General features: G+C 36.6%; 1 protein-coding gene across 1 annotated transcript in view; it reads right to left on the reverse strand.

Moving 5' to 3' along the window:
- Positions 1 to 17,958, reverse strand: part of TYR (tyrosinase) — a 167,667-nt gene extending 149,709 nt beyond the window's left edge. The window contains exon 1 of the mRNA XM_007490939.3: positions 16,993 to 17,958. Within this exon, the coding sequence (XP_007491001.2) occupies positions 16,993 to 17,811 (819 nt within the window). The 5' untranslated portion in view covers positions 17,812 to 17,958. The remainder of the gene's footprint in view (positions 1 to 16,992) is intronic.
- Between the last annotated feature and the right edge of the window lie 528 nt (positions 17,959 to 18,486).

Genomic DNA, 18,486 nt, shown 5'->3' on the forward strand with positions numbered 1-18,486 from the left:
ACATTGTGGACTTGTTTTATATTATTTCCCTTACACAGAAAATCTTTGGCAGTTCACTATGCTCCTCTGCATGTGTACTGTTCAAAATCTTTATCTTCCTTCAAGATTCAATTGTGCTTTTACTTCTTTAATGAAACCTTCCTTGATTCCCTTCATTAGTCTTACTTTCCTCAAATTAATTTGTACACTGTCCCCAAAGAGGAAGACTTTTGGGACACCTATCTATCTGCAGTACATTTTGTATTGGCCTAAAATGTAAGCTTTTTGAAGGCAATGTTTGTCTTTTTGTTATTATTGTCATTATATATCTAGTCTAGCACCTTGTAAGCATGCTAAGTAGGTCTATATCCCAAAGAGATCAAAGATGGGGGAAAAGATATGCTTGTAGAAATATACGGATAGCATTTCTTTTTGTGGTGACAAAGAACTAGAAACTGAAGGGATGCCAATCATTTGCAGAATGACTGAAAATGTTGGGGTGATATAAGAAATGGAAAAGATGATGATCACCAAAATACCTGGAAAAACCTATATGAAATTATGTGAAATGAAGTAACCAGAACCAGGAGAACACTTCATATTATAACAATAACGATGCATGATGATCAACTGTGAATGACAACCATTATCAGCAATGCAAAGATCCAGCACAACTCCAAAGAACTTGTGGCAAAAAAAAGGCTATCTACTGCCATAGAAGGTACTGATGGAGTCTGAATGCAGAATGGAATTAAAATAATGGATGTAAAAGCACATTGTGTTAAATAGAAGGAATAATTATTTTAAATATTTTTGGTGAAATCTTGGGTACTTATTTTTGCTTTAAAATAATATATATATATTAAAAATCATCTTCTAAATTTGCCCTTCTCCTTGTCTTCCCCTGTATAAAAATTTAAGAAGAGAGGGAAAAAAGCAGTTTACCAGAATCAATCAATATATCAATTATGCCTTAGAGAATATATCATATTCCACATTTAAATACCCCACTTTTGCAAAACAAAAAAGGACACATATTTTGTCAGCTGGATCAAACTTTCTCCAGGGCCAAACCTTGTCATGAAAAGCACATAGTACTCAGATTTGCTTATTTTATATTTTTTTACTGTCATAGTCATTGGTCTATTATTTTCCTAGTTTTGTTTCTTTCACTTTCTGTTGATTCATATTAGGCTTGCCATATTTCTTAGAAGTTTTATTACTCATCATTTCTTCAGGCACAGTTCTATTCCATTACATTAATTATTACAATTTTTGTAGTGATTCTCCACTCAATGTTCTTTGCTCCCACAAAAAAAAAAATGTTGCTATGAATACATTGGTATGTTTAGTCAAAGATCAAAGTTAATGAATAAACATTAGTACTCTCTGTCATTCAGTCAAAGTTCAAAGAGATTTACTGACAAGACTAGTTGTCATTCATGGTTCCTTCTAGTGCCTAATTTTGGAGTAAATATTTCATAGAGGTTTCTGTTTTTAAATTTGTTATCTAATTGAGACAGACTTCCTCATTTTATATTATAATTCCAATTAGCCACATACTTAACAATTAGGGCCATTAGAAATCCAGGAAAAATATTCTATCCTTTGAAACAATTTTAATTGGCTATTATCTGTCAAAGACATCTTTTACTATATCCTACTTTCCTATTTTTTCCTCTCAAAATGACAGCAGATACATATCTTGTTTTCTAGGACTCCATATACCAGTAGAATACATTCATGTCTTGTGCCAGTGTGTGTACCATCCAAGTATCAACCCATTGAGTCTGAGAGAGGCTTAGCACCAGAAGACTGGACATTTTCTTATCATGAATATATATATATATATATATATATAATATGTTATCAAAACAGATCATGTGGACTTACTATCACCTGTATTAGTTGAGTGAGTCCTTCATAAAAGAAATCATAGGTCTCTTGAAAAAATGACACAATAGTTTGAATGGGGAATATGAGAACCAGTTGACATCATCAATATTGGGGATTTTGTCATTCAAAAAAGAATAGAACTTTAAAAAATCTCCATGCCAAGGTAGTCAGAAAAATAAAATAATTCAGTTAGACTATATTTTATTCTGAGCTATTATTAGTGATTTTTTGGCTGTTCCTCAGAATTATTGGAGGGGAGCAGTGGTGTATGGGGTAGTGAGAACCCTAAAATTAGGAACTACAAGTTTTAGTCTTAGTTCTACCATTTAGTTTTGTGGTCTTGATCTGAATCATTTTGGTGGGAAGTGAATTTACAAATCCTCTAATCCAGACTGCCTCCTATTTTCTCCCATTTTACACCTGGGGAAATTGAAATGTAGAGAAGGGCAGTAATTTTCCCATAGCCACACAGAGAGAAAGTGGGAGAACCAAGTTCAAGAATAGATTCTCTGTTCTTTAATGTAATGTTTTTTTTTCCAATGTACCACAGTGCAATATTTTGACCCTTAATTTCTCTACCTTTTAAAAAAGAGTTATGGACTAGTTAATCTCAGAAATCTCTTTCAACTTTAACATGTTTTGATTCTAGGTCTGTGGCTGACAGCATATCTGAAGCCAGAATCTCAAAATGTGATTATCTTTATCAACAGAATTGTAGGTATTCTTTGGAGACATAGTCTTGGATAAATTGTGGAGTCAACGAAATCAAAATATGGTTTGTGAACTTTTTATTTTCCTTTCTAAATATTGAATCAACTTGTTATTAGGTTTCAAAACTCATTTCAGGATTAACAGAACAAAACAAAACAATACAGGAGCATTAGTTATCTGTATATATGTAATAATGACTCTGCTTTGTATCTGCTGGTCTACCTGGTTTCTACTGTAGGGAAAAAGGTACCTCTCTCAAGGATAAGCTCATCATCTCTAACTTACCACCCTGGGGTTTACTCTAGCCTTGAGTGACCCTACCTTTCTCAGCTTCTTTTCCTCTTTGATTAGATGGCTGGAAAGCAGAGTACCAAATTCTTCCCCTGCCTTCCTCTATAGGTGACAAAAATTGGATTTTCATATTGCTCCATTTTGCATCTCTTCCTCTGTCTAGTTTCAACTTCATGGAATAAGATGTTCCTATGCTGGGTAACTTCTGATGTTCTGACCCTTCCCCCTCACATCCTGCCTCATTTTGTGTTATCTTCTCTCTGCTCATTATTTTAAGCTCCTTGGGGGCCATGACTATCTTTTCATGAATTGTTTAAATTAAAAAAATATATTTTTAAAACCATTACCTTCTATCTTAGCATTGATACTAGGTATTGGTTCCAAGGAAGAAGAGTGGTAAGGGCTAGGCAATAGGGGTTAAGTGACTTGACCAGGATTATAGAATTAGGAAGTTTCTGAGGCCAGATTTGAACTCATCATCTTCTATCTCTAGACCTGATTCTCAAACCACCAAGCTACCAAGATACCCCTTTTAAATGAATTTTATACCCAGTATGGAGAATAATGCCTGGTACATAATAAGGCACTTGATAAATGCTTATTGGATTGGGAGATTCTAGGTCTTTGTTAGGATTATGTTCTTCTGATGTGCTTTCATCACTTGGCTTGCTTCCTACGAGTCATAGCTATAGAAGAAGTCTAATAAAAGGGAAGTGACATCAGAATGTGATGTAAGTTTAGAAGGGGACAGAGAAAGACTAAGAGAAACAAGATGGTGGCTGAGGCACATCTCTCTAGACATTGCAAGAATGGGTTTTGGAACATGCTTTGGACACTAAATTAGACACATTAGAGCCTCACATGCCTTATTTCAATGCAAGGTTCACAAGGTTAACAGTGGCAGAAGCAGACACTCTATCAGAGTACTGAGATTCTAGTGGAGTATAGTTCCCAAGAACACTCTGTAAGAGCAAATCCATGTAACCATTTAGACATGCAGCTGCAAGCATAATAGTCAGTGTTCTCTCATACAATTCAGTAATTGCTTTGTGACCTTTTCTTCTCTCTTTTGATTGTAGCATGGGGGCATGCAACAAAATAAACCAGAAGTTGAATGTGTTATAATAGACCTTCTCCATTCCCCCTAAAATAAATCATTCATGACATGAAATAAAACCCAAATTCTCTAGAGTAGACCACATTTCTGTTTTCTCATGCAAATATATTATTTTGAGTTTGTAAGAAAATGTTTAATACAGAGGGTACTTGTCTCTGGGTTGACTTTCTACTTTTTATGACACAAGTCCTAAATTTATTTCAATAGGATATAGCACTACATAATATCTTATTATGCGAAGTAGTAATATTATCATGATATAATAATAAACTAACATTTATATAATGTTCACTATGTTTTCAGCCTTGCTCTAAGCATTTTACAATTATTATCTCATTTGACCCTGGGAAGTAGGTGCTATTATTATCTCTATCATAAACAGATGAGGAAACTTAGTCAGAGTTTAAGTGACTTGTCCCAAGGTCACATGTCAAGATCTGTTTGACAGATTACTTGTGGGTCAATGAACCTGGATGAGAAAAATGATTCTAAAGTTTAGCTTTAGTCTGCCACAATAGATATTAATTTTTGATTTTTGTAAGCTTTTTTGAAATAAAGATAACTACTTAAATTATATCGCTTTTTGTATAGGATTCCAACTTTGAAATTTAATAAAATGGTAATTTAAAAAAAATTTTTAAAATTTAGAAACCTTTAGGAAATTTCTAAACAATTTTTATGGGTATTAACTGTCTCTTTTCTCTACATTTCTTTTTTATTTTTATAAATAAACCTAAAATTTTACATTTTTTACCATTTATTAGTAATATCTGCAGTTTCCCCCTTTTTTATTTTAAATTTGCATTCCAATTGTGGTGAATTAGGGAAACCTACATTTTTAACAATGTTATGGATATTATGAAGTTGATATTAACTTCTTATTCATTTTTACGCTTTACAGAGCTTGAGTTGGCACAAGTTTCTTAAGCAAGTACACACCTCAGTGGTCACTGTAGCTGTTTAAATACTTTGTTCGAACACCTAATTACATTTTTTTTTTGGTTCACAGTTAAGTTTAATTCAGTATTATTAATATTTTCTCCGTCACTTTCTTTTTTTTTTTAATAATATTTTATTTGATCATTTCCAAGCATTATTCATTAAAGACAAAGATCATTTTCTTTTCCTCTCCCCCACCCCCCATAGCCGATGCGTGATTCCACTGGGTGTTGATTCCACTGGGTGTCACATGTGTTCTTGATTCGAACCCATTTCTATGTTGTCAATATTTGCATTAGAGTTTTGTTTAGAGTCTCTCCTCTGTCATGTCCCCTCAACCGCTGTAGTCAGGCAGTTGCTTTTCCTCAGTGTTTCTACTCCCACAGTTTATCCTTTCCTTATGCATAGTGTTTTTTCTCCTAGATCTCTGCAGATTGTTCCGGGCCATTACACCACCACCAATGGAGAAGTCCATTACATTCGATTATACCACAGTGTATTAGTCTCTGTGTACAATGTTCTCCTGGTTCTGCTCCTCTCGCTCTGCATCACTTCCTGGAGGTTGTTCCATTCTCCATGGAATTCCTCCACTTTATTATTCCTTTTAGCACAATAGTATTCCATCACCAACATATACCACAATTTGCTCAGCCATTCCCCAATTGATGGGCATCCCCTCGTTTTCCAGTTTTTGACCACCACAAAGAGCGCAGCTATGAATATTTTTGTACAAGTCTTTTTGTCCATTGTCTCCCCAGCAGTGCTATGGCTGGATCAAAGGGTAGACATTCTTTTGTCACCCTTTGGGCATAGTTCCAAATTGCCCTCCAGAATGGTTGGATCAGTTCACAACTCCACCAGCAATGAATTAATGTCCCTACTTTGCCACATCCCTTCCAGCATTCATTACTTTCCTTTGCTATCATGCTAGCCAGTCTGCTTGGTGTGAGGTGATACCTCAGAGTTGTTTTGATTTGCATCTCTCTGATTATAAGAGATTTAGAACACTTCTTCATGTGCTTATTAATAGTTTTGATTTCTTTATCTGAGAACTGCCTATCCATGTCCCTTGCCCATTTATCAATTGGAGAATGGCTTGATTTTTTGTACAATTGATTTAGCTCTTTATAAATTTGAGTAATTAAACCTTTGTCAGAGGTTTCTATGAAGATTTTTTCCCAATTTGCTGTTTCCCTTCTGATTTTAGTTACATTGGTTTTGTTTGTACAAAAGTTTTTTAATTTGATGTAGTCACAATTATTTATTTTACATTTTGTGATTTTTTCTATGTCTTGCTTGGTTTTAAAGCCTTTCCCCTCCCAAAGGTCTGACATGTATACTATTCTGTGTTTACCCAATTTACTTATGGTTTCCTTCTTTAGGTTTCAGTCATTTACCCATTTTGAATTTATCTTGGTGTAGGGTGTGAGGTGTTGATCTATTCCTAATCTCTCCCATACTGTCTTCCAATTTTCCCAGCAGTTTTTATCAAATAGTGGATTTTTGTCCCAAAAGCTGGGATCTTTGGGTTTATAATATACTGTCTTGCTGAGGTCGCTTTCCCCCAGTCTATTCCACAGATCTTCCTTTCTGTTTCTTAGCCAGCACCAAATTGTTTTTATGACTGCTGCTTTGTAATATAGTTTAAGGTCTGGGACTGCAAGGCCCCCATCATTTGTGTTTTTTTTTCATTATTTCCCTAGATATCCTTGATCTTTTGTTATTCAAAATGAACTTTGTTATGTTTTTTTCTAAATCAGTAAAGAAATATTTTGGGAGTTCAATGGGTATGGCACTAAATAGATGAATAAGTTTGGATAGGATGGTCATTTTTATTATGTTAGCAAATCCTACCCATGAGTAATTAAGGTTTTTCCAATTGTTTAGATCTAATTTTAATTGTGTGGAAAGTGTTTTGTAGTTGTGTTTATATAATTCCTGTGTTTGTCTTGGGAGATAGATTCCTAGGTATTTTATTTTGTCTAAGGTGATTTTGAATGGGATTTCTCTTTCTAGTTTTTGCTGCTGAGCTGTGTTGGAGATATATAGAAAAGCTGATGACTTATATGGGTTTATTTTGTATCCTGCAACTTTGCTAAAGTTGTTGATTATTTCAATTAGCTTTTCGGTTGAATCTCTAGGATTCTTTAAGTAGACCATCATGTCATCCGCAAAGAGTGATAACTTGGTCTCCTCCTTGCCTATTTTGATGCCTTCAATTTCTTTTTCTTCTCTAATTGCTACTGCTAGTGTTTCTAGTACAATGTCAAATAGTAGAGGTGATAATGGGCATCCTTGTTTCACTCCTGATCTTATTGGGAATGCATCTAGTTTATCCCCATTGCAGATGATATTAGCTGATGGTTTTAGATATATACTGTTTATTATTTTTAGGAATGACCCTTCTATTCCTATGCTTTCTAGTGTTTTTAATAGGAATGGGTCAACGGCTTTTTCTGCATCTATTGAGATAATCATGTGGTTCTTGTTGGTTTGTTTGTTGATGTGGTCAATTATGTGGATGGTTTTCCTAATATTGAACCAGCCCTGCATCCCTGGTATAAATCCTACTTGATAATGGTGGATGACCCTTCTGATCACTTGCTGGACTCTTTTTGCTAGTATCCTATTTAAGATTTTTGCATCTATATTCATTATGGAGATTGGCCTATAGTTTTCTTTCTCTGTTTTTGACCTTCCTGGTTTTGGAATCAGTACCATATTTGTGTCGTAAAAGGAGTTTGGTAGAACTCCCTCTTTGCTTATTATGTCAAATAGTTTGTATAGTATTGGGATTAACTGTTCTCTGAATGTTTGATAGAATTCACAGGTGAATCCATCAGGCCCTGGGGATTTTTTCTTAGGAAGTTCTTTGATGGCTTGTTGTATTTCATTTTCTGATATGGGATTATTTAAGAATTCTATTTCCTCTTCTGTTAGTCTAGGCAGTTTGTATTTTTGTATATATTCATCCATATCCCCTAAATTGGTGTATTTATTGCCATATAATTGGGCAAAGTAATTTCTAATGATTGCCTTAATTTCCTCTTCATCAGAGGTGCTGTCCCCCTTTTCATCTTTGATGCTGTTAATTTGCTTTTCTTCCTTCCTTTTTAAAATTAGATTGCCCAGTACTTTGTCTATTTTGTTTGTTTTTTCAAAGTGCCAGCTTCTTGTCTTATTTATTAAATCAATAGTTCTATCACTTTCGATTTTATTAATTTCTCCCTTAATTTTTAGGATTTCTAGTTTGGTTTTCTGCTGGGGGTTTTTAATTTGGTCACTTTTGAGTTTTTTAATTTGCATTTCCAATTGATTGATCTCTGCTCTCCCTAGTGTGTTAATATATGCGCTCAGGGATATGAATTTACCTCTGATTACCGCTTTGGCTGCATCCCAAAAGGTTTGAAAGGATGTCTCGCCATTGTCATTTTCCTCGATGAAATTATTAATTGTTTCTATGATTTCTTCTTTAACTAAACGGTTTTGGAGTATCATATTGTTTAATTTCCAATTGGTTTTAGATTTGGTTTTCCATGTACCTTTACTGATCATTATTTTTATTGCCTTGTGATCTGAGAAGCCTGCATTTATTATTTCTGCTTTTCTGCATTTGTGTGCTATGTTTCTGTGACCTAATGTATGGTCAATTTTTGTGAATGTGCCATGTGGTGCTGAGACGAAGGTGTATTCCTTTTTATCCCTATTTATTTTTCTCCATATGTCTATTAATTCTAATTTTTCTAAGATTTCATTCACTTCTTTCACCTCTTTCTTATTTATTTTTTGGTTTGATTTATCTAAATTTGATAATGGTTGGTTCAAGTCTCCCACTAATATGGTTTTACTGTCTATTACTTCCTTCAATTCTCCTAGTTTCTCCATTAGAAATTTGGGTGCTATATTATTTGGTGCATACATGTTGATTAGTGATATTTCCTCATTATTGAAAGTCCCTTTTAACAAAATATAATTACCTTTCCTATCCCTTTTGATCAGGTCTATTTTTGCTTTGGCTTTATCAGATATCATGATTACCACTCCTGTCTTTTTTCTGTCAGTTGAGGCCCAGAAGGTCTTACTCCATCCTTTAATTCTGACATTGTGGGTTTCAACCCACCTCATGTGTATTTCTTGAAGACAATATATGGTAGGGTTTTGGATTCTAATCCATTCTGCTAATTGTCTATGCTTTATGGGTGAGTTCATCCCATTCAAGTTCAAGGTTATGACTGTCACTTGTGGACTCCCTGGCATTTTGATAAACTTCCCTAATTCTAACCTTTTTTCCTTCGGCTCTACCTTTTAGTCCAGTGATTTACTTTGAATCAGTCCCCCTTATCCCCTCCCTTGATATGTTTCCCTTTTTAGTCCCTCCCCTTTTGTTCCCTCTCCCTCCCCCCTCTCTTTCCCTCCCCTTTTGTTTTCCCTCTCCCCCTCCCCCCCTTGGTTTTCCCTTCTTTCTACCCTTGTTGGGTAAGATAGAATTCAAGATCCCAATGGATCTGGATTTTTTTCCCTCTCAGAGTTGATTTCCCTGAGAGTAAGGTTTAAGTAAAAACTCTCTTCCTCTCCTGCTTATAGGAGTTTTCTTCCCCTCCCCTTCCCATGTGAATCTTTGTGTGAGAATGATTATTCTATTTGGTCTTTCTTTTCCCCCTATTTACACATTACATTTTCCCCACCTATTAGTATACATAGATTGATATAAATGTAGTCCTTATAGAAGAGAGTTTGAGTAAAAGAAGAAGATAACATTTTTCTCCTTTTCCCTTTCCTTCATATTTACCTTTTCAGGTATTACATGCTCTTTGATTTTTGATATCGAACTTTCCACAGAGCTCTGGTCTTTTCATTGAAAAAACTTGGAAATCTTCTGTTTTGTTGAATGCCCATACTTTCCCTTAGAAGTATATAGTCAGTTTTGCTGGATGGCTGATTCTTGGTTGAAGACCCAGCTCTCTTGCCTTTCTGAAGATCATGTTCCATGCCTTACGATCATTCAGAGTGGAACTTGCAAGGTCTTGTGTGACCCTGATTGGCATTCCTTTATATCTAAATTGTCTTTTTTTGGCTTCTTGTAAGATTTTTTCTTTTGTTTGAGAGTTTTGGAATTTGGCAATTACATTCCTGGGAGTTGCCTTTTGGGGGTTTAGTGTAGAGGGTGTTCTGTGAGCTCTGTCAGTGGCTGTATTGCCCCCTTGTTCTAGAATCTCTGGGCAATTTTCTTTGATTATCTCTTGTATTATGATGTCGAGTTTGCTGTTTATTTCTGGCTTTTCTGGAAGTCCAATTATTCTTAAATTGTCTCTTCTCCCTCTATTTTCCAAATCTGTCACTTTGTCAGTGAGATATTTTATGTTCTCTTCTAATTTCTTGCTCTTTTGGCTTTGCTTTATTAGTTCTTGCTTTAAAGCCTGGTTTTCCTTTTCACTTTGGTCAAACTGGTTTTGTAGATGCTTGAATTTCTTTTGCATTATTTCCCACTTTTCCTCCCAGAAGGCTTCCATCTTTTTGATCATTTCCGATTCAAATTCTTCATGGGTTTGTGGAGAGTTTCCATTTCCTTTGGAAGGTTTTAGAGCATTTGCTTGTGTTTCCTCTTCTATCTCCTCTGTGTCTTGTATTTTTGCTCCATAAAATGTGTCCAAAGTCGCCCCCTTCTTCTTTTTTTTTTTTGAATTTTGGGACTTTTGTGCTTCTGTGGAGTTTGCCATCTCTATCTGAGTGGGGAGGGGTATTAGCTTTTCTTATCTCTGTCTGGTGTTCAGAGGTTTTAGCCCTAGGCAGATTGTCCATTCTATGCAGTTGTTGTTCTGTCTTCCCGAGGAAGCCAGGAGTTGCTGGTGTGTCGCTGTTGCTGCCCTCCTCTCCTCGGCACCTTCCTGATGCTTCTCCGTTGCCTTACTTCCACGTTCTAAGCCTAGCTTGGCCCTTGTTCCTGTGCCTTAGCCGGCCAGCGCCTGCACTCTGTGGGGGGAGGGGCCGTGGCTTCCTGGAGCTCTGAGGGCTCCTAATGAGATTAGCTTTCCCTGGGTTGAATTTAGTATGCCTTGAGGCAGGGACTTTTTACATGAGACTCTGATGGAAGGATCCATCCAGGGGATTACAAGCTCCTCCCTCTCTCTCTGTTTCCCTGCTGTCTGGGTGCCCCCTCGACTGGGTTAGGTTGTTTTCAGGATGTGGCCTTCAGAATAGCCGGCTCCTGAGGCCCTTTTGCCAGTCCTGAGGGTTGCTGTTGTTTCAGAAGACCCTGCTCTCTGAGGGGGAGAGGCTGTGGTTTCCCGGAGCTCCGAGGGCTCCTCCCAGGGGGTTACGAGCTCCCCCGTCTCTCTGTTTCCCTGCTGTCTGGGTGCCCCCTCCACTGGGTTGGGTTGTTTTCAGGAAGTGGCCTTCAGAATAGCAGGCCATGGGGCTCTGAGGTTGCCTCTGCTGCCTCGGACTCAGACTCAGCGCTCTGGGTTGGGGGGGATGGGTCCTAGGACCTTCCTTCTGCCTACCCCTTAGGTCCAAGTGGTCTCAGGTTCTGGCTTTTGGGGGGGACCGTACCTTTTGATCCAGGTCCAGGTCCAGGAGGAGGACTCCCGGGGTCTATGCTGTTGATCGTTTTGAATTTCGGTGTCCTAGGAGCATTCGGTTTGAGATCGGTAAGGAAGGGTTTCAGGAGATCTGAACTTTAGCTTTCTCTAAGCCACCATCTTGACCGGAAACCACCTAATTACATTTTAACAAATTGCATGCTAATCCTTAGATCCTGAATTTCTTCTTATATATTGCACATATGTTTAAAGTAATTTTTGTATCCTAATCAAGTACAATGTTGTTTGTTTCCAATTTATAATATACCAAATTCTCAATGATTTCCAGTTTTTGAAATCCTAATATTAACTATATTTTTACTTTTTGTTTAACACAATAGTACATGTTTTAAAGTAACAACTTTACATGTTCATATGTCTGTCCAAATTTTAAATAATACAAAGTCTTCTTCATATGACATCACATCTTTTAATAATTTGATATTAAATTCTTATATACTTTATACTCTTTTTTGCAGTTCTCAAATTCAGTTTGACAAGCATTTTTAAGTCTAATCATTCAAATCTGTAATCATTATACATTGAAAGTCTTAATAGATAATTTTTTCACTATAATTTTTGTACATTCTTAAATTTTGCTGAAATTCTATTTTTAACTGGTAGCCAATTATCACAATGAATGACTTTATACTGTACTATCAGTCCATATTCAAATCCTTAGCAAATTTTGACAAATTTTGGCTACTAAGTATCTGAGACCACATCTGAACTCAGGTCTTTTTGACTCCAGGTCAGGTGTTCTATCGACTGCTCAATTTTTTGCTACCTATAAATAATGTCATACTATGAAATTAACAATTTCATGGGAAAATGAAGTTTATTATATTTGTAATAACACCTGACTTAGTATGAGTGTTGTCTCTTGCCTCCATGATGAGGATATGAGATTTTAAAAAAAAGGGGAGGTGGAATTTAAGGCTCATAAAAAGTTTTATCCAGGAATTTAAATGGAATTTGTAGCCTAGATTATATGTCATCAATGGTCCAGTCTTTACTATGAATTTAATAATCAAATTGAACTCTGCATATGAATTATGACCTTGAGAGAAGGTAGATTAGTCCATGAATACAAGTGGAAGGCAATGAAATGAGGATGGCCAAATAAGTAAAACTTAATGATTCATACTTCTAAGTTAGACTCCTGGATATAATGAGAACAAAACCATAAGGGTGGAATCTGTATGATTATTAGCCACGTCCTATACATCTTCACTATTTACATGTGAGGACCCAGACTGTTGACCTTGTCTATAATTATTACATATGTAGTCTCTATAACTCTGTCTTCTTTTTATAAAAGAGAACTGAAAAATTAGTTAAATAAATATAAAGTATAAAAAATAACATTTGAAGGAATCTATTGAATGAATCAATTAAATTAACACAAATTTAAATTTAGTGACGAGTCAGTGAGAACCTATACTTATCCAGTGAGAACACATTTGATTATTTACTAGGTTTGAACAAGAGCCAGATACCACATTAGGTACAAAGTGGTAAGACCTTCTAAGGCCTGTATAAAACCATTGTGCTAGTATGACCCAGAGAATTTTGAGAATAAGTTGAACCACGAGAGAAAGCTGCTCCAAAGAAGGAATTCCTTGAGGTGGAGGATAGTATCTTGACCTCAATCTAAGTCTCTTTCCCAATGGCCACATTAACTAGAGGTGAAAGCCTTCCAAATTTGTAAGTTTCCAGAAAACTTTGAACTTTGATTTTCTCAGTAATGATGTATAGCAGAGATGGCAAACCTTTTAGAGGTGGAGTGCCAGACCCTGCTGCCACCCCACTGCCCAGACCAAGTGCCATGCCTGCACCCCCCCCCAGAGACCACGTGCTGTACCCCTCCCCCCACCAAGTGCCAGGCATGTCTCACCCTCTCTTTACTCCACACAGAGGAGGGAGGAAATACTTCCAGTGAAGGGCTGGGAGGAGGAGTGAGTGATGTGAAAAAATGTCATCAGGCACAGTGGAGTGAGGGAGGGGAGTAGCTCCACCTAAGTCCCTTTGCCTTTCTAGTAACAAACTATGGCAGGGGGAGGCTGGGAGGGTAGCTATGTGCCCATGGAGAGGGCTTTGTGTCATCTTTGGCACCTGTGCCATAGGTTCTCCATTGTTGGTTTATAGAAATGTGTGTATTGGAATCTAAGAACAAATAGTACAGATTCAAGGTTCTATTAAAAGCCCCATGGAAAGATAACACTAGACCTATCTGAGTTTAATAACTTGAAAACTCCATCAAAAGAATTTCCAGGAGCCCTGAGTTACCCCTTTGCCACCTATACACTTTGCCCTTTGAGTATTAGCAAAGATATACAAGTGGTCTGGGATAGGGAATGTCATACCAACCTTTTTTCACTAAACTACCTTACTAAATGCTTCTTTCTAAAATTTAATGATATCCATCTAAATTATATATATAAATAATCATTATTAGAAGCATATTGGTGAGGCCTTATGAACTGTACATTAGAAAATATGTCAGATGAAATCTGAAATTACTTATGAAACTTATGAAACAAAAACAGCTTATGAGCATAGTAGTTTATTAAGCAATGCATGCCAATTGCATAACAAATTGGGACCACACTTGGCACTGGATCAGAATGTAAAGGGGGACAGATTTTTATCCATTAAAGGAAAATAATTAATGGTAAACCAGGATACAAGATTAGGTAATTTGATTGGAGGAAAGGTAAAGTACATTCGAATATGGGAAGGGGAGAGAAAACAGGAACAACTGAAATAAGAAAAAAAAAAGTTTTCCCTAGAGCCTAAATATCTTTATTCAATCAAAAGAATGAATCTTCTCTTTGACTTTTAAAATGCTCTAGAGCCTGTTCTCCTCCTAATTTTTCATTCTTCTTGCATTCTATTTTCCTACATATACTCTAAAATACAGTGACACTGACTTTCTTGTTCCTTGAACAAGAGACTCCATGTCCCTACTTCAGAAATCTTCATTGGCTAGTCTACATCATTGGAACTCTCTCCCTCTTCATCTCTGCCTCTTAACTTCCAGTTTCCTTCAAACTTCAATTAAAATTCTACCTTTTCCAAAAAAGTTTTTCCTCTGAGATTACCTCAAGTTATCTTATATGCATCTGGCATGTATATAGATGTTTTTTAATGTAGTGTCTTCCATTAGAATGTGAATGTCTTGGGGCAGCTGGGTAGCTCAGTGGATTGAGAGCCAGGTCTAGAGAATGGAGGTCCTAGGTTCAAATGTGGCCTCAGACACTTCCCAGCTGTGTGGCCCTGGGCAATTCAATTGACCCCCATTGCCTACCCCTTACCACTCTTCTGCCTTGGAGCCAATATACAGTATTGGCTCCAAGACAGAAGGTAAGGGTTAAAAAAATTAAAAAAAAAAGAATGTGAATGTCTTGAAAGAAGGGACTATCTTTTGCTTTTGCTTTATCCTTGGGTTTAGCTCAATGATTGACAAAGGGGCTCAATTAAATGCCTTGATTCTTGATTTGACTTACCCTGCAGACTCTGAAATGACAGTTGGGGAAAAAAAGAATTAGATGATAAGTCATAGCTGTTATTCAGTCATGTTTAGCTCTTCATGACCCCATTTGGGACTTTCTTGACAAATACTGAAGTGGTTGGCCATTTCTTTCTCCAGCTCATTTTATAGTTGAAGAACCTGAGGCAAATAAGGTTAAGGACTTGCCTACAGTTACATAGCTAGTAAGTGTTTGAGCCCATATTTGAACTCAGGAAAATGAATCTTTCTGACTATAGACCCAGCTCTCTATCAACATGGATTTAATTCCAGACATTCTCTATCTACTATCTATATGATTGTGAGAAAATTATTTCATCTCTGGGAGATTTTCTTTCCTAGTTTGTAAATTATGGGAAATAATTTCTTTCTTAACTTTTAGTGGATTACAGTGAGATTAAAAGAGATAATGTTTAGGAAAGTTCTTTGTAAACTCCAAAATACTATGTGAACATAACTTAATGAGAAGAATGAGTAGAAGAATACCCACACTACTTATTTGTAACTATAGAATCATTTGAATGTTAACTCTGAAAGGGATCTAAGAGTTCTAAGGCTCCTTTGTTTCACTGAAGAGGAAGCCAGGACTCTGAGAAGCCTAGCAATTTGCCTGGGGTTATGTAAATCGTTGGCAACAGAAAGCAGGTCTCCCAACTCTCAGTTAAGAACTTTCTTTCTGGAACTTTGAAAGGGTGTCCCTAGAGGGCAATTAAACTCTTCTGGGCTTTAGAATGAAGAGGTGAACTCCCAAAATGATTAGTCCTTAAATATTCAGAATTATACCTTTAAAATCATCTAGTTCAGATGAGAAAAGTGAGGACCAAAGATGTTCAGTGACTTACCTGGAGACATACCAATCAGGGCCAGGATAATGATGATAACTGTTTTAAACAGAAGCTAGCATTTAAATAAAATTTTGCAAAGCACTTTAAATGCTACCTCTTTTGATCCTCACAATACTCCTTTGAGACCAGTGCTATTATTATACCCCTTTTACAGTTGAGGAAACCAGGCAGACAGAGGTTAAATTATTTGTCCACACAATTAATGTCTGAAGTTTAAGATAAAGACAGATTAAGAGAGATCCTCCTGACTATGAGTCTAGTGCTTTTATTCATTCTTATACCCATATCCTTTGGTTTCTAAGCCAATATTCTTTCCATTGCACAAGATTGTCTCTAATATTTGTTTAGAAATTTCCAATGGGTATCAACTTCTACTTGAAAATGATTCTGAGCATTTTTAATTTTTTTATTTCCAAATAACAACAGCTTACATTTATTAGCACTACCCTCCTTTTAAAAATTTACTTGCACTTTAGAGTAGAAAATTGAGACACAGTAGTCCTCAATCAAATTGTTGATATAGAGCAAAATGGGGACTCAGATTCAAAATTTCTGTTTCTAGATCCCATACGTGTCCTGGGATACCACAATCTTTCACAAATGAGTTAGCTAACAAGAAAGTTTTTTTTTTCTTTCTCTTTTTTAACCTCATCACAACCAAGGATTATTTGGAGGAGTAAATGAAAACTAGAGATCTAAGCAAGAAATCAAATTTTCATGTAGTAAGTTGAGTAGTTCTAGAAGCTTTTGCAAATTATACACTTTTCCCCACAGTTATATAGAGAAATTTTGATTTTTTCCCTTGCATAAACACAATGGTCCTGTCTAATAAGATGCCAACACCATGTGCAGAAAACTATCTGAGACAATTTTCAAATAAAAACTTGAGTGCACTCCTCTGTCTTTGGATTGCTGTGTACTCTTGAGAGAGAAAAGGCATTCCCACATTTTAATTGTGAAGTGCAGGGCTCAGAGCTCTGAATTTTCACATAAAGTACTCTAAAGCATTATCTATAATCATTCATATTAGCATTAATATTAGAGGTGGTAGTATCATTTGTTTTTATAAGAAGCAAATAGACATTTATTTCTACTCCTTCTTACCTGCCACGAGGAGAAGAATGAGGCAGGGCTGAGGATGTTTGGGTTTACAGGATGACGACCTCCGAGGTACTCATCTGTGCAAATAGTGCATTCTTCAGCATCTCGCCAGTCCCAGTAGGGGATAGTGAAGTTCACATCTCCTGTTAACTTCTGGATCTCTTTTTCCCATAGCAGGAGAAAGAATCTGTGCCAAGGTAGGAAACCTGGAGCTTCATGGGCAAAATCAATGTTTCTCCAAACAATGGAGCCCCCAAGCAGTGCGTCCCGGGACACATAGTAATGCATCCAGACAAAGAGGTCATAAATGTTTATGTCCCTAAATATGGGGGTTGAACCATTGTTCATCTGGGCATAGGTGCTGATAGGTATGACATAATCTGAACTGGTAGTGTGCTTAGCCAAGTTAAGGTAGGCAAGGAACTTATCTTTCTCAGGTATGCTCAAGTCAAAGATGCTTCTTCTTAACAACAATCTCCTCTCCACACAGTTTGGTCCAATGAACCCAAATTTGCAGTCGCCACAGTTGAACCCCATAAAGTTGCCAGAACACTGGCAGGTTCGATTATAAAAGACAGAGGGCCAATTCTCCCGGTCGTCCACATTGGAGAAAGGAAACTGGGGTCCTTCTGGTGCCCTGGAAAGGCTGATATCTTGGCAGGAGCCTCTTCCTGATAGCTGGCCACAGGGAGAGCCATCTCCACTCCATACTGGGCAACATTCCTTCTCTAACAGGTTCTTGGATGAGACACAGGCTCTGGGAAACTGCCCCAAAACACCCTGAAAAATCCACAGCAAATAACACAGTGGTACCAGATGCATTCTTACTCCTGCCCTCCACAAATTCCTTCTTAGCTGGCTAATTGGCTCCCTCTCCAACTCCTGTTAGCCTCTAATCATCACATGCATTAACTAAAGCCTAGATAGTATCTCCTCCCACCTCCAAATTCAAACTCTTTTAGTCTTTGTCTCAGGCTCTCATCTGCCCAACACATGACTAATTTTCTTGGAAATAGTGGGATAGTCCACATAGAAAAAGTTGATTTTTAAAGTGACAAAGACTTCTCTATATTAAGCCATCCCTGGAGATTGTGAATAAAAGTTTGAACTTTTGAATCATGTTATTTTATTAATTCAAGAATATAATTAAAAGATCATAGATCTAGGGCTAAAAGATATCCTAAGGTCATCAAACTGATTATTATGCAAAAAAATAACTTTAGGTTAGGGTGGTCAAAGGATTTTTATATGATCACACTGGTATTAAGTGAATACTTGAAGGTTGTGTGGCATAGCTAAGACATGTGTCTTAGTGAAAAAAGAATAGGATCTGAAGTCATTTGTAAAATGAGGAAATGAACTATATGCCCCACTAAGGTCTTCAAGCTCTAAATATATGTCCTCTGATAATAAGCAGAGAGAGGCTTTGAACATGGGTCCTCTGTCTCCAAATCCAACATTCTTTCTACTCTATCATATTATTGACAATCAATCAAT

The sequence above is a fragment of the Monodelphis domestica genome, chromosome 4 (assembly GCF_027887165.1).
Source record: "Monodelphis domestica isolate mMonDom1 chromosome 4, mMonDom1.pri, whole genome shotgun sequence".
Taxonomy (NCBI): Eukaryota; Metazoa; Chordata; class Mammalia; order Didelphimorphia; family Didelphidae; genus Monodelphis; species Monodelphis domestica.